This window comes from Peromyscus maniculatus, chromosome 14, assembly GCF_049852395.1.
Source record: "Peromyscus maniculatus bairdii isolate BWxNUB_F1_BW_parent chromosome 14, HU_Pman_BW_mat_3.1, whole genome shotgun sequence".
NCBI lineage: Eukaryota > Metazoa > Chordata > Mammalia > Rodentia > Cricetidae > Peromyscus > Peromyscus maniculatus.
Window position 1 is genome coordinate 50,957,227 of NC_134865.1, and position 24,590 is coordinate 50,981,816.

General features: G+C 42.4%; 2 protein-coding genes and 1 long non-coding RNA gene across 20 annotated transcripts in view; 2 read left to right on the forward strand and 1 right to left on the reverse strand.

Moving 5' to 3' along the window:
• Garin2 (golgi associated RAB2 interactor family member 2) overlaps positions 1-1,299 on the forward strand; it is a 37,196-nt gene extending 35,897 nt beyond the window's left edge. For 5 of the 9 annotated variants that reach the window (XR_013044575.1, XR_013044576.1, XR_006063480.2 and 2 more), the window contains 2 exons: positions 165-236; positions 1,180-1,299. Coding sequence is in view for 4 of the 9 variants with exons in the window: in XM_076551628.1 (XP_076407743.1) it covers positions 165-234 (70 nt within the window). In the remaining 5 variants the exon portion in view is untranslated. Of the gene's footprint in view, positions 1-164; positions 237-1,179 lie in introns of those variants that run through there. The other 4 variants (XR_013044574.1, XM_076551629.1, XM_076551626.1 and 1 more) reach the window with 2 other exon arrangements.
• The window catches only part of LOC143268516 (uncharacterized), a 44,299-nt gene extending 30,188 nt beyond the window's left edge, over positions 1-14,111 (reverse strand). Inside the window, exon 1 of the long non-coding RNA XR_013044583.1 lies at positions 13,664-14,111. This is a non-coding gene — a long non-coding RNA (uncharacterized LOC143268516). The remainder of the gene's footprint in view (positions 1-13,663) is intronic.
• A 98-nt stretch (positions 14,112-14,209) lies between these two features.
• The window catches only part of Pals1 (protein associated with LIN7 1, MAGUK p55 family member), a 105,167-nt gene continuing 94,786 nt past the window's right edge, over positions 14,210-24,590 (forward strand). For 2 of the 10 annotated variants that reach the window (XM_076551618.1, XM_076551622.1), the window contains exon 1: positions 14,210-14,349. The gene's annotated coding sequence lies outside the window, so the exon portion shown is untranslated. Of the gene's footprint in view, positions 14,505-15,111; positions 15,342-24,590 lie in introns of those variants that run through there. The other 8 variants (XM_076551617.1, XM_076551623.1, XM_076551616.1 and 5 more) reach the window with 5 other exon arrangements.

The following is a 24,590-nucleotide window of genomic DNA, read 5'->3' on the forward strand; positions in this document are numbered from 1 at the left end:
CCTTCTCTCTCGTCTTTGGCCCTCCTCTCTCCTTCTTCCCTCCAATGACATCTCTTCCACTCCCCCTCACTCTGGCTCCTCGCCCCTCCTGGCTCTCTCTCCTCCTGTCAAATCCTCTTCTAATCTCCTCGACCTGGTACCTCATCTGTCTCCCCCTTTCTCAGGGGGAATGTACAGAAGACACGTAAAACAGAAAAAGTCACAGTCGCTGGAGAAGCCTATCGGATGACCTAAAGGTGAGTTTGCAATCTGCTAAGGCTGTAGCTTTAAACGGTAGACATGGCACCTTCAGAAAATTTTAATACCTTACTCCTAACACGAGTCTCATTATTTCTACGGTGGCAACAGAAGAGGTGAAGCAGCCCATAGAGAGGGGGATGGAATGTGGAGGGAGGGGTTGCTTGTGGCTTCTTCTCTTGACTCTTCTCATAGGTCAGAGGGGAACAGCAGCAGGAGGAAGACCAGGGGGCTTTGGTGAGGCACTCACTGGGAGAGAACTGCCCTCTGCTGCCGCTACATGGGGTTATTCTCCCTGTGTACGGTGCAGGTCCCAGGGACTGAACTCGGGTTGCCAGGCTTGCCAGCAGGCACCTGACCTAAGACACCTTGTCTGTGCACAGATCTTTACTTTTTTTTTTCTGTTATGAAGAAATGCATCATTATAAATAGTTTTATTATTTTTTACTTTTAGTTGATTTTTGTGTGGCACTTGGAGATGAACCCAGGGCCTTACTCATAAGTCCTCTACTGCTGATCTACATCCCAAGCCCTTAGTTTCACTTTTCATCTTAATATTAATTTTTAGACCTATTTATTTTATGTGTATGCGTGTTTTGCCTGCATGGATGTGCACTATGTCCATACCTTTGGAGGTTGAGTGAAGGCATCAGATTCCCTGGAACTGGAGTATGGTATAGTAGATTATACTATCTAACGTATAATACAATTATAAGCCACCATGTGGGTGCGGAAACTGAACCCAGGTCCTGTGTGAGAACAGCAAGTGCTCTTAACTAAGCTATCTTTCCAGTTCTAGTTTTATCTTTTATTCACTTCTTTGTATTAATTTTTAGCCTTTCACTTAGGAGTAAAACCTCTTAGGACATTTTGTATGTAAGCATACATTTTGCATTTCAGACCTTTGAAATAAACTGACTTTTGTGTTTTTTTTTTTGTCAGATCAGTACAAACTACTAAACTAAAAACAAAGCCCAACTCAGGAAAAGGCGATCTCTTCAAGAGGGAAACAGCAGTATCTTTTATGTGGCAGAAATAAAGAGTACTACTAACCACTCAGAATGCAAATCTATGCCACCTAATTTCTAAAATCCTATTTTAGGTGTGGATTTTTTCCTGTTTGTGGATATATATTTTAAAAGAAGATAAGGAGCTATGAAAATTACAAGGATTTTAATTTATAAACTCAGTTTCTAAGGCGTCTTTGGTTTGGGCTTCTTAGGAAAAGTTGCTCTTCTCTGTGGCTTTTACTTCCATCACGGTTACACTATGTTTCCCCCTCCGTTTCCTGCATTGGGTGCTGTGGGGTCACTGATGGTGAAGACTGTGTTCTTTGCATATCTGTGTTCTAGTGAACACTTGGTGCTAAATAGTATTCATAATAGTATTCATAATTTGGCAATACATGATACTAAGTGACAATTTACTGAGTATCATTTTCAACCAGTTTTTTTTTTTGTTGTTGTTGTTGTTGTTGTTGTTTTTCGAGACAAGGTTTCTCTCTGTAGCTTTGGTGCCTGTCCTGGAGCTCGATCTGTACACAAGGCTGGCCTCGAACTCACAGAGACCCACCTGGCTCTGCCTCCTGAGTGCTAGGATTAAGGTTATGCACCACCGCCACCCAGCCTTCAACCAGATTTTTAAGAAACTTCATTTAAAGGAAACCACAGGCTGGGCATGGAGGTCAGTAGTAGAGCACTTGCCTATCCTGGTATGCACAAGACCCTGACTGTAATGCCCACAACCCCAAAGCCAAAGAGGAAAAGTAGGAAACTATAGACAATCCCTGTCTGAAGAATGGTTTGTATTTTTTTTAAGTTTCCATCTAGGGGCTGGACAGATTGCTTTGCAGTTCAGAGCACTTGCTGCTCTTGCAGAAAACGAGTTCAGTTCCCTGCACCTACACAGCAACTCACAACCATCTATAACTTCAGTTCTGGGGGACCTGACATCATTCTGACCTCCATGGGCACCAAGCATGCACGCAGTACACATACATATACATGCATGCAGGCAAAACACTCATACACATTAAAATACAGTTACCACTTCATTACGTTCTGAAACCTGCTGGTCATTCTACAGTTAATCTACATAGAAATCCATAGAGTACTGTTGTCTCCCCTGGTTACAGATGGCAAAACGAAGCTTGGAGGATATTTGCTGAAGGTACACCCAGAAAATGGTAGAAATAGCATTTGAACATGAGGAGCTCTATAGCCAAGCTAAAAGAAAATTTAATTCACACTCGTGTATATTTCCATTTAACAGTACCCCTTAAGAGAAAAATCTTTTACCCATTCTTGGCTCACAGACCAGGGGATTTGTCTCCCTTTACCTGCTACTCCAAAGAGAAAAAGAATTTCTTCCCCACCTCCACATGAGGAAAAAGATTTCCACAGAATTAAGAAGAGACTGTCACTGGGGATGTGCTACCATCTGAAGTACACATAAACACTTTGCAAGTGGGAAATGACGTCTCCTTTATAAACTATTTCTTTGATATAGATTGTCTGTGACAAATCAGGGGAGACAGTCTTAACTATGATTGGCTATTACTAACTAACGAGAGTCCTTCAAAAGACCAGTGTGCAGGCACCTTAGAAAATAGTTCAGAAGATTCTTACAAAACTAAGATGTTCTTATCAGATGACCAAAGAAAAATGAAAAGCATGTTCATAACAAGACATAGTTCAAAACAAGGCTTATACATGAATGATCATAGTGGTTATTCATAACAGAAAAAAACTTGGAAACAACCCAATTACCCATCAACAGATGAGTAGTTAAACAAATTGTGGTATGTCCATACAGCAATACCACTTGGCAAGCAAAAGAAACAAACCAGTAATAAATGCTTCAACACAGCAGTCGTAGAAACATGTTGAATGAAAGAAGCCAGAGAGTAAAAGAATACACAATGTGATTTAAAAGACGATCTGGAAAACAACTCACTTGTGAGCTAGGTCAGTGGCTATCCGGGCGGGGCACAGTTGCCTAGGAGGGCAATGACTGGAAATATATACAGGGGACTTTTGGAAGACATGGGAATATCCTGTCTCTTGACTGAAGTGGCTGTTATTTCCATATATATATTTTTCAATAAAAATATTTTAAAATGTTTTTAAAGTCATTTAAGTTATACCTTGACAAGTTGGTTTTTTAAGTCAAAATATAATTATACACTAAACTAATGAAGTTCTATAATTTGGAACTTAGTGGAAGGAAATTAATTAGATCATTGTGAGTTGTAGTGGTTTGAATGAGAATGGGCCCCACATGCTCATATATTTGAATGTTTGGTCCCCAGTTGGTAGAACTGTTTGGGAAGGATTAGGTGTGGCCTGTTGGAGGAGGTGTGTCACTAGAGGTAGACTTGGGGGTTTCAAAAGACCAAGTCATTCCCAATTAGCTCTTTGTCTCTGCCTCCCACCTGTTGCTTGTGGATCAAACATAAGCTCTCAGCTACTGCTCCAGCATCAGGCCTGCCTTCCTGCTGCCATGCTCCCCGCCATGATGATCATGGACTCTAACCCCCTGGAACCATATGCCCAATTAAATATGTTCTTTGCTAAGTATCACGGTGTTTGTCACAGCAACAGAAAAGTGAGATAGGATGTGCCCTTCAAGAGGATACTGTGACTCTATTCCTTCCCTCTTTTCTTTTTGCTTCCTGTGTTTTCTCATCACAACGTATTGTCCTGCCACAAGCAACCACAGACTAAAACTGTGAGCCAAAATTTATGTTTTCATTTATTTTGTTAGTGACTTAAAACGCGCGAGCACACACACACACACACACACACACACACACACACACACACACACACACACATATAATCAGTGGTAGAGCCTAGCATGCCTGAGGCCCTAAGTCCAATCCCCAGCACATAGTTTTATTAGGCTTAAAGAACAAAAGTACACATACACCTAAACCTGCTTGCTCTTAATAATGTTATCTCACTGTGCTATCTCACAGGGGTTTGTGACACAGAAAGTGCTTGTTTACCTGCTCCACTGGCAGGGAGGAGTTGATTCCCAGTCTGAGGTTTCAGCTTGGAACACATTCCCCAATAGCCTGCGAGTGAAGAGCTACCGACGCTATGTACTATATAACCAAAGGAGTTTTTGCTGCTTTTCCTTTTATGTGTGAATTAGATAATTATCAGAGGGGATAGGGAGATGGCTCAACATATAAGAACACTTGCTGCCCTTCAGAAAACGCTGATTCAGTTCTCAGCATTCACATGGTGGTTCAAAACTACCCATAATCCAGTCTCAGGGGAATCCAATACCCTCTTACGACCTCTGCGGGTACCAGGCACACATGTGGTGCACAGACATACATATAGGCAAAACCCTCACATGCATATTATCAAAATATTTTTTAAACCTCATCACAGGTGTGCATAGTGGTGAAGTCCTAGCTTTGGATCACATGAGTCTAGGGATGTATTGTATAGTATAAAGAGTCTGTCTCAAGAAAGAGATTTATTTGGGGGACACTTATTCCTTTAAACATATCATCAAAAATGTAGAGCTTAGGAGACAGTCTCTACAGCTAACAGTTGATTGGAAACAAATCAACAGAAAATTCCTGAAAGGAAACTGGGGCCAAAGGAACCTACTGAAGCTATCTAGAGACTAAATCTAAGACACAGGCAACTAAGATTTTCAATTTTTTTGTTTTTGTTTTTGTTTTTGGAGACAGGGTTTCTCTTTGTAGTTTTGATGCCTGTCCTGGAACTCACTCTGTAGACCAGGCTGGCCTCGAACTCACAGAGATCCACCTGGCTCTGCCTCCCGAGTACTCCACCGCCTCCCGGCATGAGTTTTGAATTTTGAGGTTTAAATGTTTACTTGGACTTAGGATACCTTTTAAGAGAGTGCCATATCAAAAATGCTTAGCAGTGGGTATAAAGTAATCCTGTCATGGGAGTGTGCCATTTCCTGTACTACTCATGAGAAAGGAATGGTAAGGATTTTCTTGGAGACTCATAGTCAACAGTTGGGTGGAGACTGGAATGGAAGCCAACGATATAAGTTATTTACATAAATATGGACAAAAGCCTACATTGTGGTAATGGTCTGCTGGTATTTGATTTTATCTATATAATCCCAGTGGTTGCCCTTTGGGCAATAAAATGTTTCAAGGTCACAGATAAAATAATATTCCTCAGGACTGGGTGTGTAGCTTAGTGGTAAATCATGTCTAGCAAGTACAAAAATACAAAAACAAATCAAGCCAGATGACCAACCAACCACAACCCCCAAATATGGTCACAAATACTTGATGTTTCCTCAAGGGCAGAGTCTACCCCTTTCTCTTGAGTATGGGTGAGATTTAGTGATTTAGTGCCTGGCTTTGGAGATTAAATCATAAAAAGGTCCATGGTTTCTGTTCTGGTCACTCCCCTGGATCCTTTGTTCTGGGGTGAGACAGCTGTCACCACCCAAAGAGAGAGCCAAATGACCAGGAAAAGATGCCTATAGTAAATGGCCATGAGAGTGAGCCATCTTGAAAGACACCCTTTAGTCTCAGTATACCTCCAGATGACTACTGTCTCAGCTGCCACCCTGATTTATAACCTCAGGAGAAGCCATAAACCAGAGTCGCCCAGTAAATTCGCTTCTGGTTTCTGACACACACACACACACACACACACACACACACACACACACACACAAATGGAGAGATTACATTTGTGTACAATAGGGAATCACAAAATTGATCCCTAATTTTACTGCCAGAACTTGTCTATATTTTGTATGGACACTTCAGATACTTTATGAAATAATGCTATCTGTCCATGTCTTCATGAAAGCAAATTTGTGCATTTTATTAAGATTTGTGTGTATTCATACATACATACACACATATATAGTCTAAAAGGAGTGGGGAATTAATGCATTTTCACTGCTGGTGCCAACTTGTTCTGTACTCTTGATGCCCTGACCTGAGATGAAAGGACTGAGAGACTGTCTGCTTTCCTGTGTTTGCTTAAAATGTTACCCAGGGGCCAGGAGGCCTAAAAGCTTTCTCCAGGTACTTGTTTAGTTAAGCCCCAGCAGGAGCTACACATTGTTTACATCTACTTGATTTAAAGAGTTTAAAGTCCCAAGTATGCTTTGAAACATTCCTCTAAAGATTACTCTGGAAAGAGGAAAGGGTGTCCTTTTCTCTGGGTGGTTCTGGGAATAGCTCTCCAGGGAACCACTTGGATGTTTCTGGTCTCCCATTCCACCCACACACTTAAAAAACCCAGTGAGGGCCAATACCTATTGCATTCTTCTGGAGTCCTTCACTCGGGAAGTCAGGACTTCCGGTGAGAAGTTTGTAAAATCTACTATCAGCGTCCACTGGCAGATTTGAACAAGGTCTGGGCAGATTTGCTTCTTATGCCTGGTGTGTAATTTCCATCAGGTCACAGCTGGCCTGACTTCCCCTGTCCGTTTCACGACAGCAGAACTAGCGCAGCTACTGAAACTCCACACTGTAAGCCTTTAGAGCTGCTGTGGACTAGAAACAAGACAGCGTCGCTTGTCAGAAACTTGCAGAAGCTCTGGAGCTCAAGCTAAGTGCAAGTAATTTGTCATCTGTTATATCTTGGGAAGTGACTTTTTGGTTTCTAATTCTTGGCTATACCAATTAAATAAGTAATTATAGCAGCTATAGTAACCCATGGAACACAGCAACGAGGAAGGAAAGTATAAATAGTTTTCTTTAGTTACCACTGTCTACCCTCATCTACCTCCCGCCACTTGGATGGAAGAAGCAGGAAACAGAAACACTCACCCTCATGTAGAATTTTTTTTATGAAATGAGATAATCACAGGCTAAACACATGACAAAGCTGGTTTGTCTCTGACTCATTATCTCTGTTCTACCTACTCATGCCTACGTCATTCATTCACATCTATCCAGTAAATAATTGTTAAGTACTATTTATGTATCAGGTACTATAATAGACGTATAGAAATCTAAAAATAGATAATCATGAATAAAATAAAGTCTTTGTCTTTATAGAGCTTACTAGTCAAGTTTGAGGAGACATGATAATATACAGTACATCAGGTGGTGAATAAGTATAACAAAAAATAGAGTAGCGGGGATACTAAAAAGGGAGTACTAGGAGATAGAGTGTAGAAGACGTTGCTGTTTATCCAGTGTGGAACAGACCTCACTGAGAACATCTGAAACGAGACCTAAATGAAGTGAAGCAGTCTTGGGGAGACAACTTCAAGCACAGCAAACATCAAATGCAAAGGCTTTGAAACAGAAGCTTTTGGAACAGGAGGAGCAGCAGGAGCAGAGCTGTGTTTGATGTGAAATGAGAAAGGGGAACGGTAGTTAAGAGCTGAAGTCAGGGAAAGAAAGATGATATTGACCCAGAGGGTACTGAGCAGCACAGTGACTTGACTTCATCATTATTTAGCTTTCTGGCAGCTATACCAAAAAGAGAAAATAGTGATGGGAGGAGGCTACTTGTAGTAATCCAGGCGAAGGATGGTGGTTTGGAGTCCACTGGAAACACCAGGATTGGAACCTAGATAGCTTTTCCAAATAGATGTATTTACTTATTTACTTATTGTGTATGTGCATGCTGCCCTTGCATATGTGTAGCAGTGAACGTGTGGAGGTCAGGGGACTACTCTGTGGTAGCTGGTTCTCTCTCTCCCCCATAAGTGTCCCAGAGATCAAACTCAGGGTGTCAAGCTTGGTGGTAAACACCTTTACCCCTAAGCTGTCTTCCCAGTTTGGGCTGAGTATCTTCTGAAGGTTGATATAACAGAATCTCATGATGGATTTTACATACATGTGAAAGAATGCCTGGACACATAGAAACTAAACAAAAATGATTTTCACATTAAATTTTCAATGCTTGTTAGAATTTCAACTAAAGATGCTGAGTTGCCAATTGAATAAATGATCTGCAGCTTAGGGTAGTATTGTAGACTACATATATTTGAAGTTTACAAGTTTAGTGTGTTTAGATATTAGATAGCATCTGAAGCCATGAGATCATATAAAATCATCAAGACTAAATAATAACATGATGATAGGGCCAGGGATGTATTTCAATGGTAGAGCAATTTCCTATGCACATAGCCTTGTCTTTTGATCCCCAGTAACACAGAAACAGGAAGCCAACTACCAAAAATAATGCACAGTATCTGGGCACTGCTCTAAGCACTTTACATATATAAATTTGTTGTGGAATATTCCTTTACACTGTGTGAAGATGTGTCGCTGTGATGGGTTTAATAAAGAGCTGAATGAACAATAGTGAGGCGGGAAGAAGTTAGATGGGACTTCTGGGGACAGAGAGGTCTCAGGGAAGGAGAAAGGCAGAGTTGCCAGTCGGGATGCAGAGGAAGCAGGATGAGCAGTATAGAGTAAAGGTAACCGCCATATAAAAGAACGTAGAGTAAAAGACATGTTCTTTTAAGTTATAAGAACTAGTTAGGAACAAGCCTAAGCTAAGGCCAAGCTTTCATAAAAGACGTCTCCAGTGGTTATTTGGGAGCTGGCAGGTGCGACAGAGAAAGACTAGTCACATAAATTCCTTTAATCTTCATAACCAGTGTAGAAGAGACCTATTCTTTTCACTTTCATTTTATCTCAGAGAAATTACATGACTTTCTTCTGCTTGGATGGTGAGTTGTGTAACTGCGATTCAAACCCAGAGAGAAGTGAACTGTTCTATGTCAGAACTCTAGGACACCCCAGAACTTACCAGTGGAGGAGACAAAACAGATAACAAAGGACGTGCCAACGAGACAGGAAGAGAACCATGTTTAAAGAGTGCAGAGAATCCTTGGTCTTGGCAGCAGCAGCAGGAAGAGGAAGGGCGATGTCATCGTTTGGAAAGCATGGCAATCAGACACAATACATGGGGCCACTGTGGCCTTAAGGCCTACTGCCTTCAAAAGTCAACATGCAGAGGTGGCTACCCAGCCACGCTGAAGAGAAAGTATTACTGGAATGCCAAGACTAAGACAACCTGGCTGGGCAAACCAGACACCTAAAAACCGTCTGATACAGATTTAGGCATGGGGTCTGTGAAGGAACAAGGCATTCAGCTAATGTGGCATGCAGTTCCTCTTGAAGATCTTAATGATCAGTCATAAAATAAGTCACGAAATAATTAAAACCAAACAAACACAAAAATAGAGGAGAAAACAGAAAACATCAACCCCAGATGAAGATCCAAACACGCCAGTGCCTAACCTTAACAAAGTAGCTAAGACTGGAAACACTGACCAAGCATGGACAAATACCGGGCTTTGTTTTGGCTATTACCAGGGAAACTGGGGTTCCCTTTTGGGATTCTTAGTCTCCTTAACAAAAGAATTTAGAAACTGACTCAAGGGGAGCTCCAGGAGAAATTTCTTGGCCTCTAAGGGAAAAGCATAGCACTGTTAGGTGGAATCTTTGTAGCCACCAGGAGCAGACAGAGAAAAGGCCCTGCCTTTTAGTTAGGTGTGGAACAGAAACCGGTTTACTAAGAAAGCAAAAGGCATCCCCAAGCACCAAGTAGACTGGTGAGCAGAGGAAAGCGCTCAAGAAGCATCTGGCCAGCTGTCTTTTGTTGCCCTGCTCCCTCCTGCTTGTATTTTGGGGCTTTGTTTCACACAAACTTGATTCATAGATGACGTCAGGCTAAGGAAGGGGTTCCAATCTTTCCCAGAAAACTGCCTTCTTTCACATGGTAATCTCCATGTTGCTTTTGTTCCAACTCTGTTATCACATTCCTGCTGCTGGAGATGGGACCAAGAATCTCACACCAACTAAGAATGCTCTTACCCCAACTAGCTAGGCATTGTTTGGAGTTTTGCTTGTCTCTCTGCCTTTCCCAGGTGTTAACTTCTGGGTTCAAGTTATCTCCTTTACTTTGGCTTCCCAAACAGCTGTGCCATGGAGGCCACACCACCACACCAGACACAAACACTGTTTGAAACAGTTATGGGATTAAATTTTAATCAAACGAGTTCCGAATAGAAGACTCGGGTCATGTATTACTCAGACCTATTCATAGACATTCACATATTAACATGAGCTAAAGTAGTAGCTGATATTTTTCATGCAAATGAAACAAATTTGATTGGGAAATTGATGAGGAAAAAAATGTAATTTTGCAAATCTCTTTTAAGAACAGACTTGACTTGCTTTTTTGAAACTCAGTCTTGAACATAGATAGCTTCATCAGAAAAATTTCAAAGTTCCAAATTTACCTACTTCCTCTCTCTCCGGCATAAAATTTCTCATGGAGCATGCTTTATTTAGCTAAATGTCCTCAGCTTGCCACAGGGCCACTAAGAAAGTGTGACGGATGACTTATATCCTAAATATTGAACATCTTATACTGAGGTTATTTCTCATTTTTATTCTTATAATAAACCCAGACTTCTATTCTCTGTATACTTGTCATTCAAATTTTGACAAACGGCTTATGTCTGTTGTGTTTTAAATATGATGTGTGTCCCCCCGACCCCCCGCAAGGGGTCATGTGGTAAAGTCTTGGTCCCTAGCTGCTTGGGCACAATTAAGGGATGATTGGATCGAGGAGGTATTGGGTTTCAAGCTAAGAGCTAATCAAGCCACATCTACCTGCAGTAGCCTCTTTTCTTACCCACCTTGTAAAGGAAATGGCAAGCTCCCTACCTAGAGCCTGTCTGTGAATCCTCAACTCCCTAACAGACTCCCCAGGTGCCCTGATAACAGGAGAAAAGCAGATGTCCTAATTCAATTCCCACTTCCACAAGAAAGTTTAAATGCTCAGGCTGCCAGACATCAGAAGGCTACTGAGAAGCGGGTATACCTTAACTAAATGTGCCCTCCCCCATTTCCCCTATACCTTCCTCTGAGACCTCTAAGAAAGGACCCCCACTGTGCCTCGTGGGGGACGGGGGGGGGGGGGGGGGGGCTCTCCTCAGAGCTCCTGTCATGCTGTCTGCCTGACTTCTCAGAGACCCTGCCATGGCATTGTCTGTCTGTCCATAGCGTTAATAGCTCTTCTAATAAATCTCTTACCCCAAAAGAACAATCTGCCTCAGTGTCCCTCTCAAAGCCCAACCCTGAAAAGAGGTCGACTTCATCAATGGCTTAACACAGCGCAGTTGAACACCTTAGGCTAGCAGGCTAGGTAGGGCCTGGAAGAAGTCCACCGGGCATGCGCCTTTGAAGGGCATCCCTTGTTTCCAGAGCCCTCGTCCTCTCTTCCTCTTGCTCTGCCTCCTGTCCTACATGATGTGAGCTGCTTTGTTCCACTACATGTTCCCGCATCCATGAGTATGGACCCACAAGCCAGGGCAATAGTTCGCCATGGCCTGAAACTGTGAGCCCCAACAAGCCGTTTCCTCTTTCTCAGGGACTGTAAGACATGGTGAAAAGTGACTTGTGCATTGTCTGTTTTTAATTTTAAATTTAATTAAGAAAAATGGCATATATTTGTGATGGATAGCATGTTTTCAAATATGTATATATTTGTAGACTGGGTAAACGGAGCTAATTAGCATTTCCTCACATGCGGTTTTTTTTTTTTTTTTTGTGAGAACCTTGAAATTTACTGTTTCGGGTATAGCACAGATGATTAACTATAGCCACTATTTTGTACAGTAGATCTCTTGAGCGTATTCCTCCAACCTAACAAATTCTGCAGCCTTTGATCATAATCTCGACTCCTACCTACTTTCCCATTATTGCAGGTATTCAGACTACAGTTTACTCTCTGTCCCCAACATACTCCCAGTTAGTCAGCGAATAAAGCTCCCCTTGACACGAACCTTCTCTCTCTTTGGTCCCTTAATTTCCCTTGCCACGCTTTCTTACTGTATTGCGTGTAACTTGTCAGGCTCCCCACTTACTGTGAACTCTCTAGAATAGAGGCCAGCGGCTGCTGCAATTCCTAAAGCACAATGCTTATTACATGGGAGTGTTCAATAGACTTTTAACTAAAGAGGAAATACTTAAGGACAATTCACTGAACGGTACTGACCTAAACTGAATGAAGTGATGCTAACTACAGACAGCGGAACTTTCCTTCTACATGAGAGCAACTGTTTCATATTCTTAGCTCAGAAATGAATTTGTTGTTTTACAACTTCTGTCTTACTTAGCATTCTGCTTTTAAATTACATTATATATAGTTCATACAATTAAAAATGAGTAAGCAAAAACAGTTATGGCGGCACATGCTTTTTTTTTTTTTTTTTTTTTTTTTTTTGCTTCCTAATACTAGGGAAGCCGAGGATTGCAGGTTCAAGGCTAGACTTGCCTATATATTGAGAGCCTGTTTTAGGGGGGAAAAGGGGGGGAGCTTACGCAACTAATTCAGTTATGAAACCTCTTTCCTCTTTTACTAACACAAAAATAAGAGATAATGTTCAAGGTTCAGGGTTTCAAAGATAATGATACATTGTAGAATCTTGAAATCTGAGGTTTTAGATTTTAGACTTTTCACAAGAGGCTAAAATACGAAGTTACTATGTCCCCCCAAATTTAAAATAGCATGGCAGTTTACTAATCTAACATAGGCAGATAACATAAGCATACATCAAGCTGAAGGAGGAGGAAGGATATTTACTATGGTTGTTCTCTGTCTTACACTAGATTTTAGTTTGGCTTTCTCTATTGGTCCATAATGTCTAGTTAGAGATTTGCCAGGGCGACTCAGCAGGTGCACTACATTCTGACAAGGACGGACAATTCTTCAAACAGGGGTTTAAATGACTGACTGATGGCCTAGTTTATCCCATCTGGGGATGAATGTTATATTGTCTTAACTCCCACACTCTCCATTAGATGCCACTTGCAGAAGCTAGCAGTCATAAAATCGGAAACAAAACTATCATATTACAAACGAGAGAATTTAAGCCCAGCAAGGCTTGTCCCCACATCACATCATAGAACTCCAATCACTTTGCCTGCAATTTTTATACTTTACACTCTTCCAGCTACCCCTCCCCCCGTTTTTTTTTCACACAAGGCCAGTTATTAGTGTGATGTGGGGGGCTCTGAAAAAGGTTTTATTCACCAGAGAATAGATTTCATAGTTTCCATAGTCTTCTCTTTTTAAAAATGAAACTTCCTTTACGAGGTAAAATAATACGATTTTCTTGTAGTTTATAACACAGTCTCCCATATTTTGAGAGTAGCGACTGTTCTACTATTTCACACTAATAGTAACCATCATTTTATCCGAGTGGAGCCTACACCAGGGGAAACTGAGTAGCTAGGGAAGCAAGGCAAGGTACCTAGCAGGGGTGTTCATTTGGGAGTGGCCTCCACAAGAGTAAGCTAGCCAAACTGTCAATATTTCCAAGAGAGAGAGAGAGAAAAAAAAAAGCTTTTTAGGAACTAGAAGCTTGTTACTTTGTGTTTTATGTACTTAAAAATGTAGAAAGAATGTCAGCACACACTAACCTTTTGTGTATGGCTGACAGTTTCGAGGAATTCTGGAGACAGTTTACTTGTCGTCCACAAATTCTCACTTTTTTTTTTTTGAAGACTATGAATTAAGAAGACGGTTCAGTTACATAAATGTGGAAGTTGTCGGTACTGTACTCAAAGTCCACTGAGGAATGTTGGATAGAAGGAACGAGGTCTTTGGTGGTAACAGCATTCTGTCCTTGGCTCTGTCTTACAAAACACTAATAAGCAACTTTAAATACTTCAACAGAATGCAAATAAGATTTGAGGAAGGGCTCCAAAAAGATGCTGAGCACCTGGGCTGATGGTGTGCTTAATTCAGAGGACATAGTGTTCCCCGAGGACACTCACAGCCTACAAGGGGGAAAGGGTAAGAATGTGAAAAGACGGGAGGGTACTGAGAGGCCTGAGGATCCTGGGAACGATGCTTAAAAACCACGGTGGGAGGGAACAAACTCGCCTATAAGAAGGCATCGAGGGAGAGCTGTCTACACCTTGTCCCTGAAGCGATGGATTTTGGTCCAACAGAAGAGGTTTCCGCACAGAACACATTTCTGTCTGCTCCGAGGCCAGTTCCCCATGGCCTCAGTGTCCTAGCACTTCTGGCGTCCGCCCTTTCCAGGCAGTGGCATGGGCACGTCCTGACGGCACGGTCTGGCGCCGGGTCCAGACTAACCTAGGTAACTCCCACTCCTCTCCCGGAGAAGTCTGCGACGACAGCTGTGGCCCGGGGCGCCCTCCTTCCCGGTTTTCAGAAACAAGTCGTCTACAGAATCGGGCAAGTTCTGTGGGACTCACACCCAATCAGGTGCTGGCGTCACGGGTTGTTTCTGAAGTGAGTGCGAGCATTTTTGACGTGCCTGACAGGACAAGAGGAATCTCTTCGGAGGGAGTCTGGTTTTCCTCAGGAGATGTCTGCTGCCCGGGAGGGTGTGTGTGTGGGGGGGGGCGTCGAGCCTTAGCCGCTCCCGAGTCTGCCTCGGGGGGGGGGGGGAGCAGGGCGCCCGCACACGGACGAGGAGACTTCGGGCAGAGGCGGCCGAGGAAGGAAACTCCGCCGTTAGTGCGAGCGCTCCGCAGTTCGAGGCGCGCGACCTAGCGGGCGCGCGCGCGCGCGGCCGGGCGCCCGAGGTGGGGCGGGGGCGGCGGCGGCGGCGGCGGGGGGTGGGTGGGGTGGAGACCGGAGCGGACCAATGAGCGGGCTCTGTCTCCGCGCGGGCTCAGGATTGGGCGATCCGTTTCCAGCCTCTCTCCAGGCCGTGGGCGGGGCTGCGCCGGGAACGGCCCGGGATAGGCGCGCGGGGCTGCGCCGAGGGTTCTTTTCCCCGCCCCCCCCCCCGCTCCCCGCCGGGGGGGGGGGGGCGCGTGCGCGGTCTCGCGTCAGCCGCGGGGTGCCGGTCTCGCGCGGTCTCGAGGAGGAGCTGGCTGGCGACGGCGGCGACGGAGGAGGCTGGCGGTGGGGAGGGGGCGGGGACTGAGGGCTCCGAGGGTTGGCGGGGGGTGCGGGCGGGGGTGGGATCGGGAGTTTCTGGAGTCTTTATCCGGTGTGTTTGGAGGAGGGCGGCCCGCCGGACGGGTTGTCGCTGGGGCCGCGTGGAGGAGCGACGAGGGCGAACGGATCGGCCGCCGCCGCCGCCGCCGCCGCCGCTGCCGCTGCTGCCCGGGCGCGGAGGTAAGGGGCGGACCCGCGGCGGCGGGGCTGTGGGCGATCTTAATCAACAGGTCCCCGGGAGCGCGGCGGGGGAGGGGCGGCGGGGCTCGTCACCCCCCTCTCCCCGACCCGCCGCACGGCGATCGGTGGTGCCAGCCCCAACCTTTTGTCCCCGGGAGGAAAGGCTGCCTGCGCGGGGTCGGTCGTCGGTTCCCTCCCGGGGCCGGGGACGCAGCTCGCCGCGATCGCCGGCCGGCCACCCCGGCGGAGTTGCGGGGGGCGCGGCAGGGAGTCGCCTCGCTGCTGCCAGGCCCGGGGTTGGCGTGTCGTCCCCCCCGGGGGGGGGAAGGGGGAGGACGGGACTCCCCCCCACTCCCGGGCCGGGTCGGGGAACCAGCCGGGGAAACACTTTCCCAGGGAAGACGGAATGCCGCCAGCGTCCCTGTGCCTGAGTCAGCTCCTGGTTGGTGTTGGGCTGCTCGTCGCGTTCTTGAGATAAACAGTTCCTGCTTCCTTGTGACCGCTGCTGGAGAAAACCCGGTGCCTTAGAACTTGCTGGGAGGAGGGTGCGAGTTGGACTTTGAAGCCTGTAACGTAACGTGGTTGTCAGTCACTTTTCAAGGAAAGCCGCTTAGAACGATCTTTATGGCAAAATTATGTAACTTGCTAAGCGTAGCTCTCACCTTCTGTCCAGCTGACTGACACACAGTAATGTGTGTGGAATTTAGGTTTCGGTCGAAAAGTTTTCCAAGACACTTTTAAAAGTGGCTGCAGTAGCTAGGAGGTTTTTTGTTTTGTGTTGGTTTTTTTTTTTTTTTTTTTTTACAAGTAGTGAGTTGTGTCTTTAGAGTTTTAAGAATTTAGATTCGGAAAGCTAGTTGTACCAAGAATTCCAAAGTTTTGATTTAGCGGACAAGGTGCAAGGTATTTCTCGTTTTAATAGGGCACTATCATGTTTTAATGATAGTATTCTAATTATCCTTTTAAATTATGCCAGAAATTAATAACCTGTTAAATTTTGCAACATGGACAAATTATGCGATGTGTTAGTGTCTTTGAAGTATAAGTATTGGTGGTAATGAAAATTACTAAATACTCTTTTCTTGAATATGAACTGTTTTTTATGGGATTCCTTTGGACACGATTTCTTGTTTTAAAAGTCATTCTAAACTGTTATATCAGGCTACCATTAAAATTTAAAGAGCTTTGTAGGTAAAACAGACAAAAATATGAGGAGATGCATAATCTTTAAAATTGATTTTGCCACGAACGACTAAAAGTTATCACCTTGAATTTGTCAAGTAAAGGTAGACTCATAGTGCTAAATTTGTTTTAGAATGTTAAAATAGATGAAGGCTTAATATAATTACACCTGAGGGCTATCCAAAGTATAACAGTGGTTTATCTATCCATATCTTCTTCTGAATTGTGATTTTTTTTAAAAAATTTTTATTTCAAATTATGTATGTATTGGGGGGTGGTGTTTCCATGTGAGTGCATGTGTCAGTGGACACCAAAGGCATTGGCCCCTCCTAGATCTGGAGTTACAGGCTCTTGGGAACCTCCCATTGTTGGTGCTGGGAACATAACTTGGGTCCTCTGCTGAGCAGTATGGACTCATAGCTGCTGAGCCCTCCCTCTAACTCCCTGTATTGTGGTCTGATTAAAAATCTCAGACTTGTGGTTGAAGAGATGGCCCAGCAGCAGTTAAGAGCACTGGCTGCTCTTCCAGAGGACATGGGTTCCATTCCCGGCACACACAGGACCGCTCACAACTATCTATAACTGGAGTTCCAGAGGCCCCAAAACCAATGGCAAAACACGAATGCACACAGAGTAAAAACACATAAATTAAAAAAAAAAAACATAATTGAGGATAATCTCCTTAAAGTCAGTTGATCATATATGTTAACCACAACTGTAGATTACCTTCTACACTGAACATCTACACTTAAATTTGACCCAAGTTAACACATATTTAACTGTCACAACAATCAGACTTACAAAAAAATTCAATATGATAGAATATGATAGTATTTAGCCTATTCTTTGTGAGATTATCACCTATAATTTTTCCACAGGTAAAACCCATGTGTTATTTTCATGTATGCTACAATCAACAATATGTTGGAAATGTTTTGGAAAAAAAATCTCATCACAGAGATGCCAAAAAAATTTGGTCTGACATATGTATCAGTACATTAATGTGTCTTATTTCTGTGTTGTTTTCCTAATTTCAGAGTGTTTAGAAAAAGTAGTACCTTGATACACATGTTTTAGAATGTAACACCCCCCCCCCCTCCACCCCACCCCCGAGACAGGGTTTCTCTGTGTAGCTTTGCGCCTTTCCTGGAACTCACTTTGGAGACCAGGCTGGCCTCGAACTCACAGAGATCCACCTGCCTCTGCCTCCCAAGTGCTGGGATTAAAGGCGTGCGCCCGGCAAATGTAACTTTTTTATTATACACTTACTAAATTACAGGATCATTAGGTTGGAAGTAATCCTGTTGTGTATATAGTCCAAACTTTAAATTTTCCAGGGACGGGAAAATGAAGTTTGTAGAAATGTGCTAAGGAGTGGCAATGAGTTTGAACTAAATGCTACATGCTCACTTGGTATCAATCTTTTAGGCTGTCCGTACTGTACATTCCGGCTCCTTTCCCTCCCCAGGATCTTGCTTTGTATGTAGCCCAAGCTGCCCTACTAGTTAGTGTAAGGCAGACTGGCCCCAAGCTGATTCTCTTCTTGCCTTGACTCCCGAGTGCTGGCATTACAGGCATGTGCCACCACACCCAGCTCCTCACCTATCTAATTGTTAAATAAATTAGTGAGTTACTTTCTCCACATCATAGAAATAGCTAGCAGGGCTATTGTGTGTCCGTCCCCCCCTCTGCCTGTTTTTTCCTCTTTTAAACCACATCCTAATCTAAAGGTTTTTTTCAATATTTCAAACAATGCTTAATGAATATTCTGTGTGTGTCTGAAAAAAGATGTGTGGTTACCCAAAATGTATACCACCTGTAAAGGGAACTGTTGATAATGGGTTGATGTGCATTTTTAACTTTGACTTATTGCAGCCAGATTATACTTTAAGAGCAAATGATTTTTATTCCTGCATTTAGTCTCTGAGTGGAAGTGATTTCTCATCTTTACCCACCATTAGCATTGTCAGATTTTAAATTTTCTGTCCATTTGGATGAGAAATTATGTATTAGTTTCCTTTTTTAAAAAAAAGAAAGATTAAAATTTTATATGTTGGCATAGTCAAGAGTCAGAACAGTTTCATGTGCTGTCCTTTTTAAAAGTCAGCCTTCTCCCAAACTTACTCGTGGCAACTAATGATTTCCCCACCTATAATTTCTCTTTTTAAGATATCATTTCATTTTAATTATAACAGTCTTTAGCTTTTTTTGCCATTCATTTGAAGTTTTTACAGCTTATTAAATCCTCTTGTGAAAGACCCATGTACCCACTGTACCCATGGTGTAGCACAAAGCCATGAAGAGTCTTCGGTCTTTGGGAGGGGTAGTTTGAGATGTTGAGTGTTGTTAGAAAGCCCAGCTAAGTCTGAACTGGAGATCCCCCTCAGGCCTTTTGTCAGCACCAGTCTTGGTTTTCAGTTCACTAACTACTTTCGTTCTGTTCTTGCATCCTTTAACTGTTTTATTGGGGTGGGGGTCGATGTCTTCTCCTCCTTCTCCTGTTACCTTATTTTGGTTTTTTGAGACAGGGTTTCTCTGTGTAACAGCTCTGGCTGTCCTGGAACTCTCTTCGAGGAGCAGGCTGGCCTCTGCCTCCGGAGTGCTGGGATCAGAGGTGTGTTCCACCACTGCCCAGGGATCTTTCTCTTCTTATACAGGCCATGTCTTGAAGTCTCTGTAAAGGTGTGGACTACTCCATGCATTTGCACACCATCTTTGTGTAAGTGCCAGGCCAATTTTTATCATGCCAGTATTAGTGTCTCTGTGCTCTAGCAAGCATCGCCTCTGCTTTTCTTTCATTTAGCCTGATAGATCTGAGTTCCATCCATGCTGAGCATGTCCAGTTCCTTCCAGTTTATTGCTGAACATGGTATTCTCTTGTAGGAATGTACCACCATTTGTTCAGCCATTCACCAGCTGAAGGACTTTTTTTTTTTTTTTCAGACTTCTTGTGAGTATAACGTTGTCATAATGGGCTAGAGAGATGGTTCAGTGGTTAAGAGCACTGGTTGTTCTTCCAGAGGACCCAGGTTCAATTTCCAACACCCACGTGGCAGCTCACAACTGTCTGTGACTCTAGAGGATCGGATGCCTTCTTCTGGATTCTGCAGGCACTGTATGCACATGTTGCACAGACAGATACATGTGCAGGCAAAACACCCAGACACATAAATTAACTTTTTTAAAAGTTGGCATAAATCTGTGTGGATAGGTTTTTTTGTTTTCCTTTCTCTAGGGTGGGTACTTACAAGTGGGAATCCTGGGTCACATGAGCAAATGTGAGCTAACCGTATTTAAAATGAAACAAAACAACAGCAAAAGCAGAACAGCTTTCAGTAGGCAAAATAATGGCCCTTGAAGATAGTCTAATGGTTAGAGCCTCTGAATATATTTGGTTACATGTCAGTTTAATTTAGGTTGTTTAATTTAGCTGTCATTAGCATATGGAGGTTATTCAGGTGGGCCTAATTATCATGAGTCTTTAAAAGGTGAAAGAGGAAGGATGGAGTCAGAAAAAAAAGATGAAACTGTAGAGACAGCTTCTAGATGAAAAAACTGGTGTATTTGAAGATGGAAGAAAGGAGACCCTGAGCAGAGGAATGTGCTTGGTTTCCAGAAGGTAGAAAATGGATTAGCCTTTGGCACCTGCAGAAAAAAAGCAGCTCTAATAACACCTTAATTTTAGCCCAGGAGACCTGTGTCAGGCTTCTAATCTAGAGAATTAAAAATTCGTAAGGATGTGTTGCTGTAAGGGCCTTTGTGTTTGTGGCACTTTGTCGCAGCAGCCTGGGAACCTTTTGTACTTGTGAAAGTCTCTTCAGAGTAGCTGGACCACTTTGCTTTCCTGCCAGCCATGTGTGAGAGTTCCTGCAGTTTTATATCCTTACCAGCACTTGGTATAATCAGTCTTTTTCATTCTAGCCATTCCAATAGGCATATAATAATATGTCATTGTATTTTTAAAATTGTGGTTCCCTTATAACTGATGGTTATAACTAATTATTTCATGTGTTTATTTGCACTCTTTGTGAAGTAACTAAATTCTTTGCCCATTTTTATATACTTATTTATTTTTAAATTTATTTATTTTTAGACATTGTCTTACTCTGTTGTTCAAATTGTTCCTCAAGTTTTGATCTTCCTATCTTAGCCTCTCCAGTAGCTGGGACCATTGCATGCACCAGCTTGCCAGACTTACATTTTCTCATTGGTGAGTCTTGAGAGAATCAAACAGAAGGCCTTGCCTATGCTGGGCATGTGCCTTACTGCTGAGCCACACCCCCAGCCCAAGTTTTCCTAGTTCTTTATCGCCCTTTTTCTTTTGTCACATAAGTAATCTGCCAAGGTTTTTCTCCTGACCTGTTAACCTTTTCGTCTTAATAACTGTCTTTTGAAGTGTTGACATTGTAGCTTTGATGAAGTCCAAATGAGCAGTTGTTTATTTTGTGGATCTGAGCTGTGCTGTTGGTGTAGCTGAGGAAATACGCTTTAGCCAGACTCACTGAGATTCTTTCTTTACTTTTCCCACAAGTTACATATTTTTATATTTCACACTTAGATTTGTGTTCTAGGGCATTAATTTTTAATATGAAGTAAAAGATACAAGTCATACCATTTCTTTGTCTTGTTACAAGTTCATGACACTTGAAAGACTTCTTAATGAAATGCTCCATGTTTTCGTCAAAAACAGTATGACACTGGTACGTTCTATTGATCTATTTGTCTGTCTTTTTACTAATATTGCCTTGTCTTGATTATTTAATAAACACGTCTTAACAAAGGTAATGTGGATACTCCAAGTATCCTTTTTCAGATTCGCTGTGATTATTTTACTTCCATTTCTTTCCCATGTAACGCCTAGGACCAGTTTTGTTGATAGCCACAAAAACATCATGTTGATATTTTGATAGGGATTGGTTTATCTTTGATCTTAATGATATTGTCTTGTTATTTTTAAATTTATATTTAATTTTGTGATGCTACCAATTGAAACTGGGTCTTGAGCATCTGGGCAAGTGTCCTACCACTAAAGTGTATTCCTATGTCTAGTGATTTATGAGCCTGTGTCTAGTATTTATAATACAGCATTTCTCCTCATTTACTTTGGTATTTGATTTTGTTCATGAGAGTTTTACGGTTTTCAACATATAGATCCTGCAGATTATTAGGTCTGTACCTAATTAGTTCAGTCTTTTTTGTTCTATTGTAGATGGCAAGATGAGAATTAAAAATAGTTTCTAATTTATGATTAATATATGGAAATCCAACTAATTTGTAGAGGTTGACTTTATATTTTGTTTTTGTGCATGTTTTGATACACAGTCTCATTATGTAGTCCAGGGTGGTTTTGAACTCAAAAACCCTGCCTCAGCTTCTTAAGTACTGAGGATTATAGGCATGCATCATTGTACCACCACCTGACTTTGAAATGCTGAGCACAAATGATCCTCCTGCCTTAGTCTCCCAGGTAGCTGGAACTATAAGTATTTGGTGCCATGCTCTGCATTCCAACTTAATAAAGTTTTTTTTTTTTTTTTAAGATTTATTTATTTTATTTTATATTTATGAGTGTTTGGCTTGGATATTTGTCTGTGCACCAAGTGCATACCTGGTAAGGTCAGAAAGAACAGCAGATCCCCTGTAACTGGAGTTATGGACAGTGAGTCACACATGTAGGTGCTGGAAATTAAACCTGCTTCCTCTGCAAAAGCAACAAATGCTATTAACTGCTGAGCCATCTCTAGCCCCTGAGGGTTTTTTTTTTTTTTTTTCTAGACTCACTATTCTTCTAGGGTAGGGGTTGATATATTGGGATTTTCTTATTAGACAATTGTAGCATAAAGAATTTTTTTTTTCATTTTAGTCTGAATGCTTATTTTCTTTAAATTTTGTTTTTCTTTTCATTTCTTTCTACCTTTTTAAGCCTTCACTGGCTAGGATTCCCAGTGGTTTGGGATAGGATAGATAAAAGAGGATATCCTTGTCTTGTTTATTGTTTATTCACCTTTAAAATATAGGCCATTTTATGGATTCTTTGAACTAAGTGATAAATGTTTTCTTGTGGTTCCAGGTTGTTGAAGTTACTTGTTTTTGTCATGAATGGATGTTGAATTTTGTCATAACTTTTTTGCACCTATTCTCAGATGATTATGATTTTTTTTCCCCTCTTAGTCTGTTAGCATGATTCATACTAGTTTTTCAGTGTTGAATTAGACTTGTATGCTTCTAGGATTATTTTAAACAAAAATCATTCTGGGTTTCTTTTTTAAACTAAAGCATATAACAATCTTTTTTTTTTTTTTTTTGGTTTTTCGAGACAGGGTTTCTCTGTGTAGCTTTGCGCCTTTCCTGGAACTCGCTTTGGAGACCAGGCTGGCCTCGAACTCACAGAGATCCGCCTGCCTCTGCCTCCCGAGTGCTGGGATTAAAGGCGTGCGCCACCACCGCCCGGCCAGCATATAACAATCTTAAACTGAGGGAGGGCGGGATGGTGGGAGGGAGCTGGTATAACTTAGTTTTTGTGCTGCCATGAAAGAAAGGGAAAGAAAATTAAAGGTTTGGTAAATTAGGGTACTGTGTAAAATTAGGAGAATTAAGATTCTTTTAGCAACTGTGTGTGTTGTATGTTAAAATTTCTTTGTGTATACATGTGTGCTTATGCTTGTGTGCGTATATGTTAGAGATCAACCTTTGGTGTTCTGCAGTACCTGTCCACCTTGTTTGTTGAGACTGCATCTCTCAGTGGCCTGGGGCACAATGATTGGCTAGGCTGACTGGCCACTGAGTCCAAGGATCTTCTTATCTTCCTTGTCCTGGGATTACAAGTAAGGGAGCCACACAGCTAGGTTTCCTGTGGGCTCAGGGAATGAACTAGTCCTCAGGCTTGTACACCAAGTACTTTATCAAGGAAGCCATCTCCTCAGTCCCGACTTAAAATTGCCTGACACCAAACGGAGTTTGCGGACTGAAGGACGACTCCTTAAAATTACTACGTGAACAAAGAAAATTGTATGTGTATCACTATGTAATCAAGCGTTCTTCACACTCGGTTTATTTAGACATGTTAAAATGGCTTTAGAAAGTGAGCTGTGGGGCTTTGGTTGGTTGTTTTTGTTTTTACACAGATGTTGATAGAAGCTCAATTCCTAATAAAATCCCTATCTCTTAATGGGGAAAAATTAAACTGCTACACTCATTCCATAAAATAATATTCAGCAGTGAAAAGAATCAGATCAGTGCATGGCATAACCTGGATGGATTTCCAAATACTACTTAGTGGGGCATCTCAAGAAGTTTCTGTGTGGTTCTGCTTACATAACGTACCAGAAATGTCAGAATTCAGAGTGGATGCAGGGGTTGCGGGAGTGGTAGGGAATAGATGTGATCCTCAAAGGGCCATGCCAAGGGCCTTTATGAAGACGGGGATCTTAACCAACACGATGAGCATGCGCATGTGATGCTGCACTATAGTTGAAAAAGTAAAGAGTAGGAGCTCTGTGTAGTTTCTTACAAGTGCCTATGAATTTCAGGGTAAAAGTTTTCATTTAGGGAAAAAAATCCCAAAGTAAGCAGAAAAAAGTCTAACAATTTATATCTTAGATCTGGAATCTAGAGAAATGCCTTGGAAGAAATTGTGTTGCTTATAAAGGATGAGGCCATTCAAGTAAGAATTTAAGGTAGATAAAGAAATAGTTCAGTTTGCACACCTGAGAATTTCTGTAGGTACCAAAGAACCTCTGTTGTAGGTATTAGTTCTCTTGTTAAGAGGGCAGAGGTAGTTGCCCAAATGCACATGACTGTTAAAGTAAAACTTTATGGTTCCTGCATCACTTAACGACAGGGATATGTCTGAGAAATGCAGTAGAAATGAGGTGCTCTCTCCCCGCTTACATCCCAGTCAGAACAGTACATACCTAGTCCCATGTGCAAGTTGCCGCTCTGTATGTGGAGCTGGTGAATTTATTTTGAACAAAGACAATTTAATTTGGAGTTTTTATTTATTGTGAAAACTTAAGGACTTTAAAAAAACAAACAAAGCCATTACTTCTGTATACCAAAATGCCTGAG